The sequence below is a fragment of the Lagenorhynchus albirostris genome, chromosome 2 (assembly GCF_949774975.1).
Source record: "Lagenorhynchus albirostris chromosome 2, mLagAlb1.1, whole genome shotgun sequence".
NCBI lineage: Eukaryota > Metazoa > Chordata > Mammalia > Artiodactyla > Delphinidae > Lagenorhynchus > Lagenorhynchus albirostris.
Window position 1 is genome coordinate 130,268,615 of NC_083096.1, and position 26,193 is coordinate 130,294,807.

At 41.9% G+C, this 26,193-nt stretch overlaps 1 protein-coding gene across 6 annotated transcripts in view; it reads right to left on the reverse strand.

Moving 5' to 3' along the window:
• The window catches only part of DNAJC6 (DnaJ heat shock protein family (Hsp40) member C6), a 161,148-nt gene that overhangs the window by 43,361 nt on the left and 91,594 nt on the right, over positions 1 to 26,193 (reverse strand). For all 6 annotated transcript variants that reach the window (XM_060139830.1, XM_060139833.1, XM_060139829.1 and 3 more), the window contains 3 exons: positions 5,363 to 5,513; positions 4,349 to 4,398; positions 4,091 to 4,239 (listed from right to left, as the gene is read on the reverse strand). In XM_060139830.1, the coding sequence (XP_059995813.1) occupies positions 4,091 to 4,239; positions 4,349 to 4,398; positions 5,363 to 5,513 (350 nt within the window). The remainder of the gene's footprint in view (positions 1 to 4,090; positions 4,240 to 4,348; positions 4,399 to 5,362; positions 5,514 to 26,193) is intronic.

A 26,193-nucleotide genomic window follows, 5' to 3' on the forward strand; every position in this document is an offset into this window, starting at 1 on the left:
CCTCTGCTAAAATTGAAACTAAACACAGAGTCCTATTTTAACATTCTGTTACATATGCAAATACTAAGGAATTGCTATTTAATTATTTCATATGATTCCTGTCAACCCATGTGGTTTCTAAGCCTAAAAGTGAATCAAAATACAGAGTGATGCCCCTCAAAAAAGTAAAATCTTCCTAGAAACAGCCTGTCTCTGTCACCACCGTCTTTATCTCCAAACACACGTCACATAATAAAAAGGTAAAATGACTGAGTTCAGGGTTCAAGGCATAGAGATATAGACACAGCTGGACTCCTGTGAGTCTATAAATAAAACCAGTCTTGTGTTTGGTCTTTTCCAACAGTGGTATTTATAGAAGCCTTGGCCATCTACATTTATTAAAATAAGAATTAGCTGCATACCTAGCACTCCACTGGTCTGGAAGGAGGAGAAAATGATTTCAGGCCTCAAGGACTGGAAGATGAGAACCAAGAACACTTTTCTAAGTCATGCAACAGTGGGATGCAAATCAATTTGCGGTGTTAGTGCTGGGAAGAGAAAGGACTAGGAACTTGAAAAGAGATGTAGCCACATCAAAAACAGAGCTAAGGGGCTTCCCTGGTGGCGCAGTGGTTGAGAGTCCGCCTGCTGATGCAGGGGACACGGGTTCCTGTCCCGGTCCGGGAAGATCCCACATGCCGCGGAGCGGCTGCGCCCGTGAGCCATGGCCGCTGAGCCTGCGCGTCCGGAGCCTGTGCTCCGAAACGGGAGAGGCCACAAGAGTGAGAGGCCCGTGTACCGCACACACACACACACACCAAAAAAAAAAAAACAGAGCTAAGATGAAAATACTAAGGCTGTGGGACTGTCCTAAGATGCAACTGAGGGTTGAGGGAGCTAGGTCAGAGGGTCCTCTTCCAGTCCCCAGAGTTCTGGGACTATCTATAAAGCGCTAAAGGTGCAGTGCAATCCTGCATTTTAGGGGAAAGAATTGGAAAAGACTTGTGGTATGTGGAAATCCTCCCCTTAGCGAAATGTGGCGAACAAAGAAGGGGTGGGGGTGTGGCACGCGTGGCCTTTCAGGGAGTGGGAGCAGCTCATGCAAAGAGACTGTGCGTCTCCCCTGGTGGAAGCATGGTTCTCATACAGTGGAGAACAGTGAAAAGATGAGGTAGAGAGGCACAGAGGCGAGATCTTGCGGAGCCTGGTAAGACACAGACTACAGTTTGCATGGAGAAGAAATAACCCCACCGCTTTCACCTAGACAAGACTCATGCGTCAAGGTCCAGCTCTCACTGCTGTCTCCCTTTACTAAACTCCCTCAGCAGGTACTGTAAATATTATTGTCTTTAGAACGTCCTGACTTCTCTCTCCAACTAGGCTTAAGTGCCTTGAGAATAAGAATCAAACTTTTTTTAGTTAATTAATTAATTAATTTTATTTTTGGCTGCGTTGGGTCTTTGTTGCTGTGCACGGGCTTTCTCTAGTTGTGGCGAGCAGGGGCTACTCTTTGTTGCAGTGCACAGGTTTCTCATTGCGGTGGCTTCTCTTGTTGCAGAGCATAGGCTCTAGGCATGCGGGCTTCAGTAGATGCAGCACACGGGCTTCAGCAGTTGCGGCGTGTGGGCTCAGCAGTTGCGGCACGTGGGCTCTAGGGAGCGCGGGCTTCAGTAGCTGTGGTGCATGGGCTCAGTAGTTGTGGCTTGTGGGCTATAGAGTGCAGCCTCAGTAGTTGCGATGCACGGGCTGAGTTGTTCCAGGGCATGTGGGATCTTCCCAGACCAGGGATCGAACCCGTGTCCCCTGCACTGGCAGGTGGATTCTTAACCACTGCGCCACCAAGGAAGTCCCAAGAATCAAATTTTTATTTGATATCTATGTGTTCAACAATTCTTGGCAGGCACATTCAATCTTCTGAGAGACATTTCTTAGCCATGCCAGGCACCGTTCCAGGTAGCAAATAAAATTAATGTGTTCCCTGCTCTTCTAGGACAAGTGAGAGCAGTCTGGGGCAGATATTCCATATGCAATTCCTGGTTTCTTTGGTAAGACTGTTAAGTCTGGTCACAAAATACATAGTTACACTAATTGATGCCTTTCTTTAAATATCTTTATAAAAGAGCTTGCTTTTATAAATCATATATACATATAAGAGATACCTTTATATGCATGAATGCTTCTATAATGATATTACATCTTTATTTACTTCCAGAGGGAAAATTTTTCAGATTATCACAAATATTTCAAGATTAAATAAAATTTCTATGAAATATTATACAGGATGTTCCATGGTCCTCTAGTTATAAAAATGATGGCACTATGTGTATCACTGAGTCACTTTGCTGTAGAGCAGAGATTGGCACAGCACTGTAAATCAACTATGCTTCAATAAAAAACAAATCAGAAAAAAGAAAGAAAGAAAGAAAATGATGGCACTGAGTCTCCAAACAAGAAAAATCAATTCAAAATATTTGCATCTGAATTAGAAATAAAATAGCTACCCACATTTTTATTGGATGCTAATTCCCTTGCTCTGAATTAGGTAATAGATGGAATAAGAGGTGGAAGGGCAGTTAACTACAGGGAATATTAAAGAGCTGCATTTGAAATCTCCGTTATAGAATGGGAATTGGGACGAAACCACTTTAGAATGGTTTTATCAGTGCTTCTCAGAGAGTGGCTCACAGGGCAACAGTAGAAGTAACACCCAGGAAGTTGTTAGCAATGCAGATTCTCACCACACCCCTCTGCTGAACCAGAAGTGCCAGGCCCAGGTGTTTAACAAGCCCTCCAGGACATTCTGATGTACACTAAAGCTTGAGAACCACTGGGTTACCTCTTGCCTATTTTGAAAACACTCTGGGAAAAGAGAATCCTTCACAAAATTCTCCCTTGTCTTACTGAACATTAGGGCAGAAAGTGGTCTAAGACAGCATACAGACTCTCTTCTAGTTTTTACTCATCAGGAAACTGACGTCCAGAGATTATTAATGGCAACTAAAATTTGGAGCAAAATGTGTTCTGGCATCAAAGCTGAGATCCTCAATACACAGTACACACAACCAGCTATCATTTTGCATCGTTGAAATCAAGTTTCACTTTAAAGGGTCCAATGTGTAAAACCCCTTTCTATTTATTAATAAATCCAGATGTAGCTGAAGAACCAATCGTATCTAAAGGCTAAGTCAAGATTTTTGAAAACGTTCCTGAGAGAGAAAAAGCCTGATTTGAATGAGTAAATCAAGAATTCAGTGGCCAGAAATATCAGGCTTAACATCAGATTCAAACCAAAGCCAGCTCTCACAGCTCCTTAACTAGACTGAAACTAGAACTATTTCTCTGCCTAGTTCTAAAAGCTCCTTGAGAGGATAATCCAGGTTTCCAGGTAATACTGTCAGCCCTGAGTAATGGCTAAGACACATGCCTGTAGTCTTGGGCAAGTTACCTTACCTCTCTGTGCCTCAGTTTCTCCATCTACTTCAGAGGACCGTTGAGAGAATTAATGAGATATTGCATGTAAAGTTCCTGGAACACTGTAAATGCTCTAAAAATGTTGCTGCTGCTCTCACTGCTCTAAATATTAGCAATAGTATCACCAAACCTACAGTGTGGACTGTTTATGTGCTACACCTCACTTATGAAACACATACCTTCACCAGATGTCAGAAAGCTATTTCCATTAATACTGGTGTGTCTCTACTGGTTTAGCCACACTGCCTCATCGTGATGCCAAAGCAGCAATAAGGAAGGGTGAAAGGCATCATTAGTGCTCCAGCATAAGGGTCTCCAACTGCCCTACGTAGCAGCCGATCTCCACTGAGCCGCACAGCAATGTGCCCTAACAACTGAGCAACCAGCCACAGCTGATTTGAGGCCCTCAATTAGATGGTATCTTATTGACAGAGAAACTTTCCTACAAATATCCTCACCCGAGGAAAAGCCTCAGAATATCTCATAACAGCCTAATAAAAATTTTGTGGATAGAGAAGTGTCCAGAGTATATAGTTTTTCAGCTCCATGTGCTGAAAGGCAAAGGCTTTGAGGATAGCTCTTAAGGGGGAAAATACCCTCTTATATCTTCAACCTTGTGATCAGAGCTAAAATTCCTTACCCTGCTATGAAACTTGGCAGTTCGATAAGACTTGGGCGACAGATTGTACACCGTGTAGTGGTCAAGATGTCTGGAATCCAAAAAGCTTCGAATGTCATCAACCTGATTTCTGAATCCTATGTCAACACTGTCCAGAGGAAAGGACATCACTGGAGGAAGGGTCACACAGAAAAAAAATTGGTTAAACAGGTCCGCTGTCGCGATGGGCAGCCATTGAAAGCTGAGCTATTGGGCAGTTAATAAACATGAGAAACTTACCAATAATTCTGGAGGTAACATAAGTGAAGTCTAAATCTCCCTTCGTGTAGCTAAAAGCAAGACAGGAAAGGGCACTCATTAAAATGATCCAAATGTCCCACGATTTCCCTCTCTCAATCACTTGCACATCATGAGCTGGGACATTTCCATCCAGTAGATATATTCTGACTTCCCTTCAGGCCTTCCCCCTAACAAGTAAGCACTGTTGATAGAAGACAGCCCATACCCTCAGGAGCACACACCTAGCACTCCAAACAGGGCATGCAGCAGGGGGTAGGGGAGGAAGTGATGGAGGAAGAACAAAGGACCCTTTTTTTTTTGCCTACCAGGTGCTAGTTGGGGATTGAAAGTAAAGGATACAATTACTGTTGAAAAAAATTAAAATGTTGATTAATATGTTGGACTTCACATTTGAATTTCTGATTTAAAACCACATATTTTAACTTAAAGTCTCCCTAGAACTTTCTAATTCCTAAGAATAAAAAAAGAATTCATATGGCCTGCTTGTAAAAGTTTCACACAGTAGAAGGGTAGAAACTTCTCCCAGTAAATAAGTTTTAAAGGGCTACTAAGATACGAAAACAAAATTCTGTTTTGATTACAGTCCATAAGTATTGCTTATTTGGATTGCATGTGCATTACTGTCTCATTTAATTCTCAAACCACCTAAAGACATAAATCTTACCAGGGTATCAAAGCAAAGCTCAGAGAGGTTAATTAATTTGCCTTAGGTTAACAAGGGGAGATACTGCATTAGAATTCAGGATGCTGGATTCGAAAGCCAGGGATGGCAACCACTATCCTCTAACGTACCAAGGGGCCGAGTCCTCCCAGCCTATGCCTGTAGCTTCTGAAGGACTCAACTTTGTGGCTTCAATGGCATTCCTAGTCAATCAGATCCCATGCAGTTGCATCACAAAATTGATAGTCTTTGAGCCAGACAAGCAGTTGGCAGGTAATAAGATCCTTTGGGGGCACGGAGTCCATTAACTTAATGGGGAAGGACACACATACCTGGTAACAGATTGTATAACTCTGGAAGACGTGTCTTTGAGGGTGTCTTTCAAGTTGTCCTTTAGGTTACTGAAGAGCCTCCCTGCACCTCCTTTCACCATGTCAAAGAGACCTCCCCCATAGCTGGGCTCCATGTCTGGAGACGAGGCACCTGCCAGTGAAAATCAGAAAAAGAGGTAATAGCACAGACTACACAGGAAACCAATCCCTCTTTGTTCCTGAAACATACGCAGACCGTCTTCGGGAGTCTGGGACAGATATTCCTGCAAGTTATGTCATGCTTCCAGAATTTACTGACTCTGGGTTACAGACAGCAGTCTGCTGGTCCTCAGACGAGACCAAGGAAAGCCCCTCACCAAGTTTCAGAACAGAAACCTCCAGAGCTGCATATCCAATACTGTAACCACATGTGCCAACTGAGCGCTGGAAATGTGGTTAGTCTGAATTGAGACGGTGCTGTGACTATCGAAGTGTCAAAGTGCAAAAAATGTAAAATATCTCATACTTTTTTTTACAATGATTACATTTAAAATGATAATATTTTGGGTATATGGAATTAAATAGATTATACTATTAAATTAATTTCACCTGTTGTTTTTTAACGTGGAGACTAGAAAAGTTTAAATTGTATATGTGGCCTGCATTATACTCCTTTCAGGCAGTGCTGAGGAAGAGCAGCAGTCAGCTGAGAAGTGAGTCCAGGGGCCTCCTCTGGCCTTCGATAGAGTTAACTGTGTTAGAAGACTCCTTCTATGGCTATCTCGCAAAGTAATAGTTCACTTCCATCCTGGGAAAGTATTTTCTGAAGGGCCCTTATAACAGCTTTTAAGCTTGAGTACGCATAGTGGTCACTGGTGTTATTTGTCAAGTATGTCAGGTTCTCCTCCCTGACAGTTTCATAAAATTGTACTTTCTGGCTCTTTGTGACTGGCTCTAGTCCAGAGCCTCTCAACCTTGGCACTATTGACCTTGGGGCCGAATACTTCTTCGCTATATGTGTGTTGTGGTGGCTGGCAGGGGGAGGGGTGGATTGTCCTGTGCATTGTAGGGCGTTTAGCAGCATCTCTGACCTCTGGCGACTAGGTAGCATCCCCCCCCTTTCTCCAGCTATGACAGCCAAAATGTCCCTAGACGTTGGCAAAATTAGCCCTGTTTGAAAACCAGCACTCTCGTTTATAATGTGAGTGGAAATGTTGTGTCTCTCTCTCAGTCTGGAGCATTTAACTGTTAGGGTGAGATTATCCATGAGAACTATTATCCATAGTTCTCATTCCCATATATTCTCTCTCTCTCTCTCTCTCTCTCTCTCTCCATAGTAACCCACAAAGTCTGAGATTGTGGCTACTCTGTCCAGGACTCCTGGCTCCCAGAGTAACGAGCTTGTGGCAGAGCTCTCAGCTGACCCTTGATGCATATGTACCATGAATGAGGAATAACCCTTTATTATTAGAAGCTACCCCATTCCCATTTTAGGACTGTTCATTAACATAACTTAGCTTATAAAGATTGATACAGGAAGGAAGTAGGAATCTGTGTAGAGGAAGCTAATGTAAACAACAGGCAGGTAGGCTGTACAGACCAGCAGTCAAGAGCGTGAGTCACTCTTACCTGGGTTCTGGCAGGAAGAAAGATTCCTGACTGTACAACAGGGATTAAAAATAGTGCCTACTTCATAGGGAAACATAAAATGAGTGTACCTTAAGTATAGTACCTACCACATTTAGGGGTTAACAGATTGCAGCTATACTATTATTATGCCACACCCTGAAATTCCTGTGTTGATGATATTTTTTAATCTTTGTTCACTTATCAACTCTTTGATGACAAAGGGCAAGAATGACATCTCTTCTTTTTAGAAAATTGCAGTATTTGTTCTATACTTCAAAATATGTTAGGAGGATAGATCCCTGGATCTCAGGTACAGCAGAACACAGGAACTTATTTAGCTTACAAGAGCAAACCTCTGTAACTTTGACTCTGTTGCTGAATAAGCTTCCTTCCGTGCTTTCCTCAGGACAAGGGGGGTGCATATCTATGTTCCAACCAGATCAGTTATTTTAAGTGACAGGTAGATGCATGCATGTGGACAATGGTTAAATGTGCTTGTGGAAAGTCTGGAGAGAAAATTTTAAAACAAACAAACTAATGAAGATGGATCTCACATTAAGTGTTCTTACAAAACAAAACCAGAAAAAAAAAACGAAAAAGCAAGCCACACAAAGGAACACAAGAAACTTTTTGGACATCGTGGTGATAGTATGATGAGTATATGCATATGTCTAAACTCATCAAGATGTATACATTAAATGTGTGTGATTTTTATATACCAGTTATACCTCAATAAAGCTAAAAAATTAATTGCAGAAAAAGGAAAGTTGGAGGAGGAATTTGTAGATTAAAATGTCTTAAAAGATAAATCAATAAAGTATAATGCATGGAACTTAATCCAAAGAAATTATAAAAAGTTAATGACATTTATGGGCAATTGGAACAATTAACTGAGTATTTGATGTTAAGGATTTATTGTTAATTTTAGGTGTACTAATTATACTGTAGTTATGTTACATATAGTCTTTATCTTTTAGAATACTGAAATATTTATTATACATTTTTAAAAACTGCAATGTTTAACATTTAAAAAAATAAACAGAGAATAATAAAAAATACTCATGTAATTAGAACCTGAATTGCTAACGCTTATATAGCACTTACTATTTGCTAGGTATTATTCTAAACATTTTACCTATGCTCACTCATTTCACCCTCACAGCATACCTATGAGGTAGATAATATTATTTTCCCATTTTATACATCAAAAAACTGAGGCACAGAGGTTAAGCAACTTGTCTAAGGGTATACAGCTGGTAAGTCAAGGGCAGAGTTGGGATCTGGGCCCTATGCAAACTTTACAACCATATCTTTCTTCTCCTAATACTATCTTGAATTTAATAGTTATCATTCCAAATAATTTCTTTAAATTTTTATTTCATATGTAGGTATCCATAGGCAATACATTAATATTGTTTTTCACACTTTCAAACTATATATAAATGGCTTTCTGTTTGCAACTTTATTTTTTTCACGCATCATTATTTAAAATTCTTCTCTGCTGATACCACATATACCTTTAGTTCGCTTAAAGTATGCATCCATTAGCCCATAGATGGATACTAAGATTATTTTCTATAACAAACAATGTGGTGATGAACACATTGGCTTGATTACATGTGAGAGATCTCTCTAGGTTACGCCTAGGAGTGGAAATCTGCTTGGAGATGGGATACACACATCTTCAAATTTCTAGATATTAACACATCATTTTCCAAAGTAGCTGTATCAGCTTAAACTCCCACTAGTAGTACATATGAGCTCCGTCACTCTACATTCTCCTTAACACTTAGTATTGTCAGACTTTAACATTTTTACCAATCTGGTGAATGAGACAATATCTCCTCTTGGTCTTTTTTGTGGTTTCTCCCAATTATTAGTAAGGTGAAGTATTTTTTATTGTGCTTACTGGCCAGGTAGCTGTTCTTTAAATCATACTTCACGTATCTACTAAACTTCTATGAGCCGTTTAGATGTTCATACGTATACCTATAAATACATGTTAACTGTTATGTACTTACACCCTGATCACAAGAGGTTTTGATGCCTAAGTCACCATTAGGCATCTATTTGAAAACAAGGCTCTATTAGAAATTACAAAGAACAATCAATGCAGGTGAATAAACAAATGAATAGACACACGGACAAACACTGATAATGTCTACCACTTACTGAGCTCTCCCACGCACCAGGAGCCCCACTTGGACTTCTCTGTTAGTACAATTTCACGTTCTGGGAAATAAGGAGGGTGTTTATTATCCCCATTTTATAGGTGAAGAAATGGAGGCTCAAAGAAGGGAAGCAACTCACCTAAGATCTCAGCTAACAAGCGGTAGAGCCAGGATTCAAACTCAGGTCTGTACAATTCCCAAGCCTACACTGTGTCTCCATGTCACGCTATTCCACGGCCCCATATTAGCCCACAATTCTCACAGCTGTAATCAGGACAATCCTTGCCTGCCTTACACACAACCACCCCTCTCCTATGCCTTGCTCTCCTCCACCTCCCACATGTATGCCATTCATCTGGCTGCTCTCAGCAGCAGGTGTCCTCCCAACAAGCACTCCCATAAATCACTGCATCTGTCAGACCAACCAAACCAATCTCATTACGCAGGCAGCCAAGCCTCTGGCGCCCACACTGCTTCGCAGCCCCAAATAATTGCCAGGAGCTCGTCTGAAGAGCAGCTCCACAGACCAGGGCTACAGCCACAGATTTGAGAAGGTTCTCTTGTGTTCTGTTTCCCTATGACATAGGGCATATGATTTCCCTTTAAACATATCCACATATAAAAATCTGTATCGCGTTTTCATTTTAAATACAGCAAGGATAGAGCAACATATGCTTATAACTCCTCATTTCCATCCCGAGCCTGAACGCCCTTCTGATACATTACTGTTCTAAGAGATGACCCCAAACTGATTATCCAGACCTCTCTCTGACTCTCCATTTCATGCTGGAACAGCACTCCAAGGCACCAACCTATTTAAAGATATAAATATCCTTGATTATCTAAAAATCAGACTCTCACCATCACTCAGGCTGCATGCTCTATTCATTAGAGCCTTAGAACCCTGCAGAAACCAGAGCCATTTGCCAGGGTTACAAAGTCTGCAACCTCCATATACCCAACTTATCTGTCAAACTAGCCAGGACACAAAAAAGAGAAGAGGGACGCTATCTGATTTTGCCCTAACGGTTCTTTTAGGTGGGTGTTCTGACTCTCCTTAATGAGCTACATGAATGTCAGAAGCACAGATTCTCAAAAGGATACTGGAGCCTCAGCCTGCTGAGAGGAAGGGCAGAAAGACTTCAAAAAATGACACAACAAAGAGGGAAACGGTGCAGTCAGAGAGTGATATGCAGAAGAAAAATAATGACTAGTAGATCAGGGGTCGAAAAACTACAGCCCATGGGCCAAATCCAGCCTGCTGCCTTTTTTTTTATATAGTCTGTGAAATAAGAATGGCTTTCACGTTTTTAAATGATTGAAAAAAGTCAAAAGAAGAATAATGTTTAACAAAGTGAAAACTATATGAACGTCAAATTTCAACGTCTATAAGTAAAGTTTTACTAGAATACAGCTACACTCATTCATTTACATATGGTCTATGGCTTCTTTCACGTTACAATGGCCGAGTTGAATAGTTGTGACAGAGACCTTATGGTCCACAAAGTCTAAAGTACTTACTATCTGGCCCTTTAGAGAAGTTTTCTAATCCTTGCACTAGATGGTTGAAAGATTTCGCATTCTTAGGAATCCAAATCTTCCACCTCTGACACTTTTCTAAATGCTTTGGCTAAAATGGCACCTAGCGCTAAGAACATACCCTGTACTTATAAAGGGTCTTTGGGGATTTGAAGGTCTAAGAAGGTGGGAGTGGGGAGGTCAGAGTTGAGACAGCCTGAGAATGCCACCCAAGGAGAAAGCGTCCAGGTCTGTGACGCTAAGGCTGCTGGTAGAAGTTTGTTCTGTGACGTCTTGTCATTTTAAAATCTAAGCCCCCCAAAGATAAGCACCAGAGAACTGCACTCTGCCCCCTGTGTCATTTCCAAGGATGTAATAAACAAGTTTTTCTTGGAATTCCTAATGTTTAGGAAACTAGAAACAGCATCCTATCTCTCCCAAGTCATGGGAACTCACCATGGATATGACCTGACCTGTTCTCACTCACAGAGTCACATAAAATTTGTATCTCCTGAGAGAGAATCTGTTTCCCACTGGACTGTTAGTTAGCTGTTTGCTCATTTACTTACATTAAGTTTCAGTCCAAAAAATATTTGAAATGATTCGACTGTTGTTTGGAATAAAAAATATGTATTTTAAAGAAGACCAGCAAAATGTTAAGGATGGTCTTAACTGCCTTAATGTAACTAGAAATATAAGAAAAGTACACGTGGCTACTTTTCATAAACATCTTATTGATTTGTTAGCTGTGGACAAAACACCGTGAGAAGCATTGTGAAAGAAGAAGGAAGATGCTGACAAAAGCCTTGCCTTGGAAAGTCCATAATGCACCGTGGTCATTCCCCACATATGCTCCCACTGCTTATACAATATATATGCTCATGGCACCCTAGGCTGCATATAATTTCACTTGGTAACCTCTAAGAAAGGATGCTCCCCCATAAAGCACTGTCATCAAAAGAAAAAGAAGGTATGTAAATATTTATCCAAAACGATGTTCATTGAGGTACTGCTTACAATGGCAAGAGACAATAAAGGATGTATAATTGATTACCTCTAACAATGTAATTAGCTATTAAATTAGCTATTAAAATCACTTTGTAGAAGAATACAGATGCTCACAACAAAAGGCTAAATGAAAGATAAAGAGCATACTAACATGCACAGTACAATCTAATTTTTGCAAAAGAAAAATATTTGAGTTTAGAGAAAGAATTCAGATGATTTAATAAACATAAAATAAAAATAACAGCAATTCAAACTTACTGAATGCCTACCATGTATCAGGTACCAATCTAAATTCTTTATAGGTAGTATTTAATCTTCACAGCCACCCTGGGAAGGAGATACCATTGCTCTCTCCATTTTCCACATGCGGAAACTGAAGCAGAGACACATCAGTGACTTGCCCCAGGTCCCACAGTTACTAAGCCAGGATCTGTACCCAGGCAGGCTGGCTGTCCCAGAGTCCAGGCTTTTAGCTGGTACATTTTCAAAATAATTACAGCAATAATATCTAAGTGGGAGAATGATAAGTGATTTTTTGTTGTTGGATTGTAATTTCTAAACTTTCTGTAATTTACATTCATGAGGTTTATAATTTAAAATATGTTATGTAAAATAAAGACAACAGCCAAGTGATATGCCATTAAAATTCAAGTTGTCCTTCCTCAATAGATGTAGAGACCTCCCTTCTCTGTACGTAAGTCATCCTAGTTCACAGTCACAACGGTTTCTCAGCCCAGCCTATGAGATGTAGGCAAATGTTGCCCATAAGACCTTGAGTAGCTCTATGTGGATCTTTAACTCCAAGCAGGCTGGGAACCTGCCAGGAACATCTTTTCAGTACTTGACTTTTTCTAAGACCTGAGACCCTGCTTCATCGTGGTAGCAACTGCCTCAGCTCTGGTAAAATAATCCAGTATATTAAGAACAGGGAAAAGGGGGCAAAGGACTCTTGGCAACAATTAAAGTTCTTGGGACATCAGCCCACCTCAGTGGGTCCTCTGGGTCTCCACAAAAACATGTCCATAGAGCATCAGCTTTCCCATTCCTGGGAAGTCTCTGTCATTCAGTTCTAGTAATTATGAGTTATTATTCCATAGTGTTCAGGATCAGCCTGTATCGGGGATAACTGATAATCTGAATTTTGGCATCATGATCTCTTCATATTCTTGTTCTTTTTCACCAGCAAGGCATTTTCCTCTGCAGTTATTTAAGTGTCATAAAGCTACAAACGTCCATTCCTGGATTCTACCAAGTTGGCAATTGCAGGATAGAAATTCCCAAAACTAAAGGGACCTTGCAGAGATGTACCATTCGCCCCTATGTTAGGAAAATACTATTTCTTCTCCACAACACTTGGCAGGGGACAAAGAACCAGTGTCATCACCACTGAAGCCTTCATCATCCTTGTTTCTAGCAGATTTTCCAGCTCTTGGCTTCCCACAATTCAAGAAATGCATAACATGGGGATAACAACTAGATATATCATGGAAAAGCCCACTACCTTGGCTTCTAAAATCAAAGACAGCTTACACCTCATTCCCAATTCATCCCAGTTCAGGGAAGCTTAGAGAAAACAGGATGGACTTTGGGGAGACAGGTCTTAGACTGGAGACTTCATTTTTTTCACTTAAAATCTGTGTGAACCTAAGCATGATATTTAACTCCTTTAAGGCTGCTTCTCCCTTTATAAATTGGAACAAGAAAAAACAACTTTTCTACATGTCAAAAGGTGTTAAAAGGATCAAACAAGATCATGTATGTCAACGTGACTTTTAAGTAGTAAGATTTTCTAAAACAGTCAGGAATTTTTATTTTAATTCTTAGAAATTCAGCTCTCATGTAAATGAGTCGTTGTATTATATTAAAGATAACAATTTCACAGAAAAAAAATTTAAGTGATAAAAATTGACACTCCCTATGCCAAACAAGAGGTTAGGCGTGGGACAAAGCCTCCACAGTCAAATTATGGGGTTTAAGTCAAAATACGGGGTACAGATTCAACTTCTGCTACCAGCTGGATATATAGCGTAGCAACGTTAAGTAACTGATCAAGGTCTTGATATCCTTATCTGTAAATTGGAAGCTTCAATAGAATCTCACATAGGATTGCAGTGAGGATTATATAAGTCAAAGTTCTATAAACTCTTAGCACAGTGCCTGGTGTGTTGTGCACACTTAATAAATTATAGCTACAAGGTGGCTCTGGGGAATGAAAAGAATAAAGCCATGAAAATGCTGTCTCCAGCAGAGTTAGGCAGCCTCAGCAAAAAAAAAAAGGCCATGCTGTTCAGTTTCAGAGTTGATGAAGACAGACAATAGGGACGGACGTGTACGACAAGGACAGAATCCCTTTCTGGAGCTTCCATTACAGCACAGGTAAATTCTTCACTTCTGATAGTTCAGAATCACGAGTGTTTAACAGAGGTGAACCTCTTTATAGCTTTGGGGTTTCCTCTTCCCATCTTGAAGTGATCTGGTACCTAATACGGGGAACGATTATGTGCTCTTTGCACAACTAATATTCAGGTTCACACAGATTCACGGATACTGGTTTCTGAAATAGTTCTGTACTATTGGGCACATAATATGAGCTACAAAAACTACAAGTCACTTGATGACATTGCATAGCAGTGGCCCAAGACATGGACCAGTCTGGCAGCTGCTCAACAGACCCTGGGGGCAGAGGTCTGGGTGTGTGCTGCGTCCACCAGCAGCTCCAAAGGAACTCAGCACCACTGGCAGGTACAGGCCACAAAGCAGGTGGTGCCAATGGTTCTGGCTTTGAGGGTCCAAACCATGAAGGGACCCTCAAAATGTATCACAGCCCTGACAGGTCAGTAACACACTCAGTCCTTCTTGAGCTGGAATAAGGTGCCGGGGCCTCTGAGAGAGTCAACTTAACAGGGATGTTGCTGGAAGGATCTGATGCCATTCCCTACATCAAACCATCACTTGGAAATGGGGATCATTTAGCTAGCGACAAGGATACTCTAGAGAATGTCCCAACTCAACAAAAAAAGAGGGACATTAGCATGATGATGTGTGCTATAAATATTACCACATAGTAAACAATTATATGTGCATGTGTGTATTTGCTTGTTTAGAGAATAAAAGGGACTACACTTTATATTTTATATATATTTATACATTAAATTGTATTATCAGGGCAGTTTTTAAATATTTTATTATCACTCTTGATACCATCAAATCAGTATGTACAGTATTTCTTTACCCACTTTTAGGACTTTGATGGGAGGAGCAACCCCAGCTCCTTCCTGGGCAATGTGGCCATAACAGAATCACAGACTCAGGGTCTCAAAGAAGATAGAAACAGGGGAATGAACTTAGACGATTCCCTAAGTCTCTTCCAGTTCTAAAATTCTTTGAGACTGTATCATCATTGTAAAAAGGTCATCTGTTAAGCACATACTCTAGACTAGGCACTCTGCTAAGTAGTCTCCACACGCTACTAAATTAGACCCTCACACGAATAAGCACAGTGGCCCTTGGGTGTCCCACTGAGAAAACAGAAGCTTTGGTAAAGTCTAGTGACAGTCATGGCAGAACGAGAGTGAATCTACGTTTGGCTGGATCCAAAGCCTCTGCTCTTACTCACCTCCACATCCTGAAGTCTTTCACAAGAACTTTGTCTCTCCTGTCCTCATTCTCTCACCTCACTTTGCACCTCCATCCTAGGATGTGGTGGAGCTGTCTGACTGACACAGAATTATTTGTGAATGGGTCTGACCCGCCCACCTTAATCCCAGCAACTCTTGAGTCTTCAATAACAGGAACAATGTTTCATGCTACCTCATACCTTCCTAAAAGGTATTGTGCCATAGCTTAGCACAGTACCTGGCACATAGTAAACGCTCAATAAATGTACATGAAACGGGGCTGCTGCAGAATATAAGAATCAGAGAGAAGATGGCAGAGGCAGAAAGGAAGACCAAACAGATCAACCTCGGGAGAGACTTGGTCTGGGCCTAACTTTTGGCAGCAAATATAACCAGATGCTTTCACTGTCTCCTCATATTTCTCTGAATTTCTGACTGTAGCGCTGTATCACTCAGCACCCACTGAGCATGCTTGCCTAAGAGACGGAGATTTCATGAAACTCAACAAGAGCTGTTTATATTTGCTGCCTACAGTTTTTATACTCAGACAGATAAGAGGAGCTAATTAAGTAACCATCTCTGGCTCCTCTTTTCCGAAAGGATCCAAGGTATTTAAAAAGAATGATAAGAGTAGAAAGAATGAGAAATAGAGTCAAAGTGAAGAGCAAACTGAGACCAAAATTGACTTTGGTAGAATAAAGGCAAGGCTCAGTGGTCACGAACAGGCCGGTAGTGCTAGGGCAACTCCAGCTACATGGATGGAACACATTTTGTTCCTTCATGGATCACTGAAGTCAGGCTACAGTTGTCCATCCAAATTCTACACAGTAAATTCTCATATAAAACAATACACAGATATTGCTTACTTTGATTCAACAAATATCTTAAGTACTCATGATGTGCCAGGGAAACAGATGTGTCTAGGAGATCTTTACTCTCCAACAGTTGGGCCAAATAAAGAGGTTCCCCTTTATGAAATAATAATGATCAAATCTAACGAGATCAGAACTCAGTGGAATTCTGAAGAAACAGAAAAGTTTCTGCCTACCACATGGCCTCTCAACTCCAGGAAGTGAGGGACCATCACATTTTTTTCCTCTTTTCTTTAACCAAAAGGTCAGGGCTTAAATTGCATAAATGGACCATGACATTTCCCTCTAATGACTAGTCTTGTTGCCTGGAACAGAGAAAACGCCCTCAGTGTTATTTGACCCTGTCCATCAGAGGACAGAGATAGCAGAGAACTGAAGGCCTGCTGAGAGAATACTACCAAGAAAAAAATCAAGCAAAAATCTTCTTTTCACCATTTTGGTTCTATTTAATGGGGAGAGGGGAGGCAACAGAGGCTTCAAAGGGTGACTGAGAACTCTAATGGTCCTCCCAAACAACCCCCAGATACACGAGAATCTTAGGAAAGCACTGTTTGTTATGCAGATGAAGTTCTAAGAGGAGTCTCTCACCCTCCCTCCTTCCAACAAGATTGTCCTCTCTTAGCAACGCCTAGATGGAAATTCTAGAGCTGTCACTGTAAGCAGACTTCTGAGAGAAGGATCCCACCATTGCTCTCCAAAGGAGCAGCAACTGTCATGGACGGATATTGTTTGTTGTTTACAAGCTCAGAGTAGATGTATGTACACTATATACACACACACATATGCTGCACATACGCCAGAGGAGCCTTGCTACATGCTAAGCATCATGCTAGGAACATACAATACCCCACACAGTAAAACTGACAGATATTTTTGCTCTCATTTTTCAGATAAGGCAAGTGGGCCTCAAAGAGGCAGATTCATTCACACAGGGCTTCTTAGCTAGGATATACAAATGCCTATGTGATGCCAAGACCCGTGCTTTTTGCATTTTGTCAGTCACAGTCGGGTACCTTCAACCACAGAGGTGGAAGTTCTGCTTGAATCTTGAGAGGAAGCAACCCAGACTCATAACACTTCAAAACTCAACGGGATATTAGTAACATATTCCCATACCTCACACGAACACACTACGAAGACCAAATTATTCTCCACAAAGCATTAATGTGATTAACTTTTCTACAAAACAGCTCTACTGACATATATAAAATTGACATATAATAAACTACACATATTTAAAATGTAAACCTTCAATAAGTATTCACATATATATGTATGGGTGTACACATACACACACACACACAAAGCATTAACTCCAAAGCCTGAGTCCCTCTTGCCATACTCTCCAACAGAGTCCAGAGCGGCAGAAGATAAGACAAATGCAAGATTCAGCACGAATTACCATCCATGCTCCCATAAGGCTGTCCCCATTGCCACAGCCATTCTCTCCCACAGCTCTGTGTTGTGCTAAGAACTAGGAACCTGGCTCAATTACTTGAGACAATTCAGAGAAAACGCTATGTATAGTCATGTATCACAGAGCTCAAGACAGGCATCAACCAACAGATATAATAAAGAATTCTAGAATTTTAGATCTGAGGGTACAACTGGTCAAGATATCTTCATTTGTCTGTGTGTGTGTGTGTGTGTGTGTGTGTGTGTGACTGTGAAGTTGAGAGAGGGAAGGAAAGGGGGAAAGGAAGTACTAAACAAATATGCATTCCAGTTTCTACTGTAAAAAAGGTTTTCGGGGCTTCCCTGGTGGCACAGTTGGTTGAGAGTCTGCCTGCTGATGCGGGGGACACGGGTTCGTACCCCAGTCCAGGGGGATCCCACGTGCCGTGGAGCGGCTGGGCCCGTGAGCCATGGCCGCTAAGCCTGCGCGTCTGGAGCCTGTGCTCCGCAGCGGGAGAGGCCACAACAGTGAGAGGCCCACGTACTGCAAAAAAAAAAAAAAAAAAGGTTTCGTTCAGATTAAAATACAGTATATATATAATGTATATATTATATATATTTTTATATCATATTTTATTATGTAACATTATATAATATGTATTTTATTATAGAATAATATATATACTGCAGAGGTCATTCATATTTAATATGGAAAATCTGAGCACATCTAAGGATACCCATCAAGAACATTAGGAAGAAAGCAAATAGAAAAGAGGAAAGGATGGGGGATGAAAGGAGGAAAAAAGAAAATCTAGGATAAAACCAGAGAGGGGCCTGTGCAACGTAAAGACTGCAAAGCAGTATGATTAAGTCACTTCTGCACCTGAGGTCCACTAAAACCAAAGAAAATGGAATTAAAACAGAGAAGAAAATAAAACAAGAAACAAACAAGGGTGACCCTGTTAACATTTTGGAGAAATGTACATCCTCGCATTTTTAGTTCTGTGTTTTTGTGGACATGCACGCATATATATTATGTGTTCTATGCACAGGTACACAAAAATAAGATCATACTATATATAGCTTGGACCTGCCATTTCTCCCACTTAACAGTGAAAAGCAGTCTTCCAAGTCATGAATATTTTTTCTCCAAATCTCTCATAGAGCTGCACCATAACTGTTAACTGCTTTTCTCTTGCTCAGACTTGCCAAGCATTATTATATATATACGTGCATATAAAGTGAACAGGAGTTCAGAGGAGCATATTTCCAGCTTGAGGAGAGGGATGCAGGTTGCTGGAAGTAGGAAAGAGGAAGGCTTTATGGAAGAGGTGGTATTTGAATTACAGTTTGGGTAGAAATAGGCTGAAGGACGTATCAGGCTGAGGGAGGAGAGAAAGCACAGACCAAGAGACCAACAAGTCAAGGACATACATAAGAAGGAAAAGAACCATAGCAGAGCACCAGTTATAACTGTTCTGGGGACCAAGCTAAGAAAACTGAGAGATGGGTTTTACAGACTCCACTAAATGTAGAGGGAGGAGAGGAGATGGTAAATAATCTGTCTAAGAGACCAACTGTAGTGCACACTGCAACCAGGATATCATGCTGTTTCTTCAGGGAACTGGGAGGATGTAGAGGGTGTGTTAGAGAAAGGGGGGAAGTGAGCCTGGGAAGTTGAGTAGTCCTCGGATCCCAGAAGGTCTGAAGGTCAAGCAAAAGAGTAAGAACTCTTGCCTGCTCTCTGTATAAATGCTTGTGGGATTTGGTCCTCACACTGGCATAACAAATGACAAAAAACGGTGATCATGAGATTTCTCAGAAGCCCTTCACAGAGCAGATTAATGCTGCCTCAGACAAGTGGAATTCCCCAGGGATGGCACACACACACTTCAGGGCACATTTCAAAAGCCAGAATTCCATCCGAGGACACCTGAAGCAAATTTCAAGGCAGTACCTTCAGCATCTAATCATCAGATAAATGTATTAGTAGGAATCTCTGATGCGCCGTCTCTGGAGTAAGTCTTGCCGAGCATAAAAATGCTCAGTGAGGGGCTTCCCTGGTGGCGCAGTGGTTGAGAGTCCGCCTGCCGATGCAGGGGACACGGGTTCGTGCCCCGGTCCGGGAAGATCCCACATGCCGCGGAGCGGCTGGGCCCGTGAGCCATGGCCACTGAGCCTGCGCGTCCGGAGCCTGTGCTCCGCAACGGGAGAGTCCACAACAGTGAGAGGCCCGCGTACCGCAAAAAAAACAAAACAAAACAAAAAAACGCTCAGTGAGGATCAGTGAACTCAGAGTGAGGATACATCTAAATGCTAACTAAACAGGCAATATGGAAATACTCTGAAAGTGAATCCTGAGACAAAAAACAACAACAAAACAAAACCCCACAGCAAGAAATCGGAGGAAAACCTGCTACCAAAGTGCAAAAAGAACCTTCAACTCCTCATTTCACTGGTCTCAGGACGAAGCTTCCAGCATGGACTTGTCTGGGAGACATTCTCATAAGGGCCTCACCAGTACCCTCTCACATGGAAAAACCAAACACTGAGCAAATTTAAGCAAAGGCAATGATGGAGACACCTGGGTCTGGCCTAGGCACACAGCAGATGTGAGCTAAAGCTCAAGGGCACACCTTCACTTGCTGGGTAGTAGGTTGGTTTCTAGCCTCTCTTCGGACCCCCTCTGCTCAAAAAATGCCCCTCCACGTGTTACTTGTCTCAAAGAGTCTCAACTCAACAATAAGCACTGCTGGAAAACCAGAGAAAAGAGAAGAAGCATTTGGTACCAGCATGAAAGGACCTATGCTTTGCAAATAAGCAGACCTGGATTAATGACACTGACCTTCCTTCCTTACTACCTGAATATCAATGGGCGGGCTAATTAATCTAAGCCTCAGTTTCCTCAACTGTAAAATGGGGGCAGATAGTATCTTCCTTCCATGTATGTGGTAGGGTTTAAACAAGATAATGACAGATAAGCATCTGTCACCTGGAAGGCAATCATAAAGAGTGTTTTCCTATACATGCCTATATTCTTATTCTCCTATGTGAAAGTGGAGGAGATCATCCTGAGCAGAACAACCACAAGAAAGGGAAGGAAACAGGCACTTGGGAATGGTCTGCATCTAGGAACTGCCGAATTCTTCCATCCATTCAGTGGAAAGGCCACTTACTATCTGTATAACCTCATGCAAAGAGAAAGCCTATGATACCTTCCTCACAGGACCATCACAAAGATTAAATCCACCGTCTGTAAAAAGCACACTGTTACATTTACCACTTAGTAAATGGTAACTTGACGTGGAGGTATAGGTGGTGGCACTGAATTAACCAGAACATTGTCCACAATGGATCACCAACTAGGACTCTGAAATCCTTTCCCTGTCTGGAGTTTTTTTTATCGTATGGGGATTTGAACTGCACAGAGATCAGACATGCAGGAAATGGTCCTCAGATGAAAGTCCTCACATGCAGCCCCATGCTGCCTGAGGCAGGCTTACCAAGCAAAAGAAGGGGGTCCCTCCCTGGCTCCATGTTAACTTGTTGGTCTGGCTGTCTTTCTGGCTTAATTATGCTCCAATAATCCTGACAAGACTGGCTGGGCTGCACTGTAAATCATGACAGTGGAAATCCTAAAATAAAAGCAAGATTCATGATATGACCTCAATCTTGGCATGAAGGCCCATTAATTGGAAATCATGGACTTAACCGAATTCTGGGCATAGAACAGCCAGCTGGATTAAATTTCCTGAGACCTGTTTCTTCACCCACATGAAGATAACTGGAACGCACCAATGACAACAAAGCCAAACACTGGGTGTTGCTGAGGAGACAGATAATTGTTTCCCTGGCACACTAGCTCCCCAACCATCAGTCATGCTTTGGAGGGGCCACTGCCACCATTTCAGCCACCTTCCTGTCCTCTACATGCTCAAGGGTGCCATGTAACCTCTTAGAGGCTCAGTGTTGAGATTACTGTTAACTTAAAATATATATATGTATTTACACACACACATACACAAGTGCTCGATAAGCAGCCATTTTCATCATCCCATATTTGCCATCATCTGCTATTATAAGGAGCTTGGAGGGGAGGAGGGGAACAGGAAAGAGCTGTGTGGCTCTTCTGCAAGCTGCAGAAATGGTACCACAAACGGCACAGACAAATCACTGTACACCCAGGGCCGCCCTGCGTTCAAGGCAGCTCCTGCCTCTCCTTGCCATTTGACAGATGCAGATTCCAGTGTGTCTCTTCTTTCCTTCAGTCTAGTCCGTGTGAGGCTACCCGCTCTCAGAACCAAGATTTACAGGCATGACTCCTCACCCAACACTGAGATGGGTAGCACACTCTTCACTATAGAGAAGGAAGGATGGTGTGCAACGTTGTCTAAGGCATTGATTATAGAACACACTGGAACCAGGATATCATGCTGTTTCCTCAAGGAACTGGGAGGATGTAGACAGCGTGTTAGAGAGGGTGGGAGGCAAAATTAGGAAGGTGAGTCGTCCTCAAATCCCAAAAGGCTTGAGGGCCAAACTAACCTTCAACAGAACAGAGTTATTTAGAATTATTGGGAGGGGTGTGGGAATGCTTTTGTTGGAAGCTTCAAATAGACAAATTAATGTGCAAGGAAAGCTTAGTGAGAACAGAGACAGTGCTTAATTTATGTCTGTACCAAGTACCCAGCAGGTTGCCTACCAAGGTATAAACAGTCCAAAATAGGACGCTGAATCAAATGGAATTAAATCTGTCAAGAAACCAAGAGCACAACTTCACTCTTAAACCAACTGCAATTGCTTTGAAGTGCTGCCTGGTAATACTGGCAGTGGTTATCGTTCATTACTCACCTTCTGATTGCTGGGAACTGGGCCTCCAGGCTTTACATCCATGGTCTCATTTGATCCTCACAATTACGTTGCCAAGTAAGCTCTATCATCCCCCATTTACAGATGAGCAAACTGAGGACCCAAGACACAGACACAGTCACACAGCCAGGGCTCTTCCCCAGACCTGTCTCCCTCCAAAGCCTGTGATCTTCTCATGACATTTTACATATTAGTTAAAAGCTTAAAACATAAAGGGAAACAATCAAACCAGCAAGCACTGCCAGAGCAGAGAAGCCAGGTCCTGCGATGTCTGCTCTGTATGTGATGTAAGGATATTTTTAAGACCAGGTCCTAAGAAGGGGAAACCTCTAAACATCACTTGCTGGGAAGGCACAAATGAATGAAGACTACATGCTGAGTCTTTAGCAGACAGGAGAGGAAAGCCGAGGCCCGGCTCCACTCACGGTCCCTTGTGCAGACTATGTGGTCATGCACCGGGACGGGGGCAGCGCCTTCAGAGGCTCTCTATATGTGGAATCTGAAAAAGCCAAACTTGTTAAAAACAGAGAGTGAAATGGTGATTACCAGCGTCTGGAGGGTGGGGGGAGAGGACTGAGCTTTAAAGGTACGAACTTGCAATGAGCGGTAAATAAGTCCTAGTGATCTAATGCACAGTATAGTGAACACAGACAACATTATTGTATTATAATCATCAAACCCGCTAAGAGACTAGATCTTCGTTATTTCAACCACAAAAAAGAAATGATAATTATGTGACGTGATAGAGGTGCTAAGTAATGCTATAACGGTAATCATATTACAACATATAAACGTATCTAATCAACATGTTGTACACCTTACATTTATATAATGTTATATGTCAAATATATTTCAGTAAAAAAAAAATAAAAGATGCTCTTTCCTAAACTTGTCTCTTCTTGCTGCCCAGTCCCACCCACCCGACAGGAACAGGCACTCTTTAGGGTCAGCAGCTGCTCAGATTTTGATCCTCCTGTTCACCGGTCATGTGTACAAGCATCCTAGCGGCGGCAGCAGAGGTCACGTATCTAACGAACAGCAGGGTGAGACACAAAGCAGGTTTGCCTGGCCCTAAATCCCATGCCCTCCCACCATCCTATTCTTCATTTCCCCATTAGAGAGAAGAGTAGAGGTCCCAGTGCAATTGCCAAAGTGCATGGGTGGCTGTACCTCTGAAAGAGCCCCAAGATGACCTTGCCCAATATAAATGAGACATAAGAAATGCCTACGTCCAAGACACCCAATTCTTCCCTCAGCAGCCACTGTCACTGTGCTTCTCACAAGGGTAGAAGCCTGGACTCGCCCAGGATGGTGGGGGGCAGCACATGAGTAGAGCCAACGTCTCTTCTCCCCACTCACCTACACACTTGAGTCCACTCCCTCCCAGGCATGAGTCCAGGCATTTGGGAATCTGTATTATCCGACTCATGAGAGTAACCAAAGGAGTTCAGTTCCAAATACCAGTGTACCCTGAAGCAGACGGCTTTCCCCCTCTGGGCAAAGCCTCTTCCTCTGTAAAATGAGGAGGTAGAATTAGCTGCTCCCTAAGGTCCCATAACACTGGAGACTCCATGGTTCACAGACTCTCTAAAACGTGATTATTAAATTGTGATTTGTGCTACAGGGCAAGGCACTGGTAGGAGCCCCACCAAGTTGGACATGGAGCTGAAGTTTTAACTGCTACTAAAGGGTGGCATTGGTCAAATAAAAAGCATCCCAATCTCCACCATGGCTTCTGCTTTCTATTTCTGTCCAGGAAGACCTGGTGAGGGCTGTTATGTAATAGGCTGGCCAGCTGCAAGCTCCTTCTGTCCTCTTTCTCTGTACTTGGCATTAATCCCAAAGGGACTGATCTCTCCCTGGCTGCCCTTTTTTTGTAACCTTTAAACATCTGCATCTTGCCTTTATAACTGTAAGCTTCTAGAAGGCAAGCTGGGTGGGTTAGACAAGACTGCATACACAGTGCAGAGCACAGAGCTGTGGACACAGTGGTAGTAAGAGTACTCTAGTATTCTGCTACTAAAAATGACAAACAGTAACTAAAATAGGCTTAGACTTGAGAGCCTACTCTGTACCAGGCATTGTTCTAAATGCTTTACAACTCTATGAGGTACGTATTACTGCTATCTTATATTTTGTAGGTGTGGAAACAGATATAGAGAGGCTATCTTACTTGCTGAGGTCACACAGTTAATAAAGGCAAAATGTGGACAGTCTCCCACAACCATTTGTTGAATGAAATTAGCTAGACAACAGTTGGGACTGTGTTCTTTTGGCATTGGAGAGAACTGGGTCCAAACTCTAGCTCAGCAATTTACTGTTTCTTTAGATAAAGCCAACTAAACCTTTCTGAAGCTCAGTTTCTTCATCTGTAAAATGGATAACAGTATCTACCTTATGGGGTTATTCTGAAGATCAGAGATAAATGCCTGTAAAAGAACCTAGTGTGGTCCCAGTCTAGTCTTTTATTCATGTATTTACTAAGCTCCTACAGTGTAAAAGGCTCTGTGGCAGGTGGTGGGAAAACAGAAGAAACCCTGTCCCTACCCTCAAGCTGCTCAGGCAAACATACACAAAAAACTATATACCATGAGGAAGGGACAATGTTCTGCACTGGGTATCACCTGAACCCAGCGGAGAGCACCTGAGGGCAAGGACAGCTGAACAGGGTCTGCGAGGATGAGTGAGGCTAGCCAGGCCCACTTGGACAGATGATTCCATTCCCAGCTGATGAGGCCATACCCCAGGGTACTGACCATGACCCTGTTCTCATATCTCACATTCAATCTCTCAGAAAAGCACTGTCTGTGCTGCCTTCAAATTTTGTCCAGAATCCAAAATGTGTGTAGAGCTTCCACTTCTCTTTTTTTTTAAGAGAAAATGGAGGAGACATGGGGGGTGGGGACTCACACACTTATATTTACAAAGTGAAAAGATAAACCCCAAAACTCCCTATGAGGCAGGAAACAGGGTATAGGGGACAGGGATAGAAGCTGAAATTCTTTGAATACAACTTGTTTTATAGATTTGAATTTGGAACCACGTAAATATTCTACATAATTAGAAACATAAAAGTAACCCATAAAAAGTGAAAGCAAAATGAAGCAAATTAACCCAACTAAGCACCAAACTGATGATATAAAACATATAGTGAGAAATTATCTCAAGTGACCTTAAAACACAAATTAATTGTCTTAAAGTGAAATCTATCCAAACCCTTCCCCACTCCCCAAAGTTTTAAAAACCCAACCATTTTACAACCTTATACTGTTTTGGTGGTGTAGTGTTGGTATTATTATTCTGTGAGTACTTATTATGGCATAAAGCAAATAAGAAAATTATATTGGTGTAGTTTGAGAACCAGGGTCTTGGGCATGGGAGAAAAGGAGATACAGATGTAAGAGGCATTGATATAAAAAAATCAATGAAATTAAGTGAAAACCCCATGCTCCTGAATCTGAGTTGAAATTATCATTATGAATCCGTGATATATTTTATTTTTAAAAAATTGTTTCTAGTTCTGCCCACTGAAAAGGGCTGGACACAGAGACAAACCCAGTAGCAGAAAACACCTGTCACACCAAGATTATGGTCTTGAAACAACACTGCCCTCTAAAAACAACCAGGGCCCTTTGAAAAATGGCCGATTCTAAGATTGGGGCAGAAAAATGTACAAGATGAGCCTGGTTTGTGATACCAGAAACCAAGGAAAAATGAAATGACTATTGCAGTGTGTGAAAAGCACTCAGATGCCAAATTAAAAGGCTCCCACT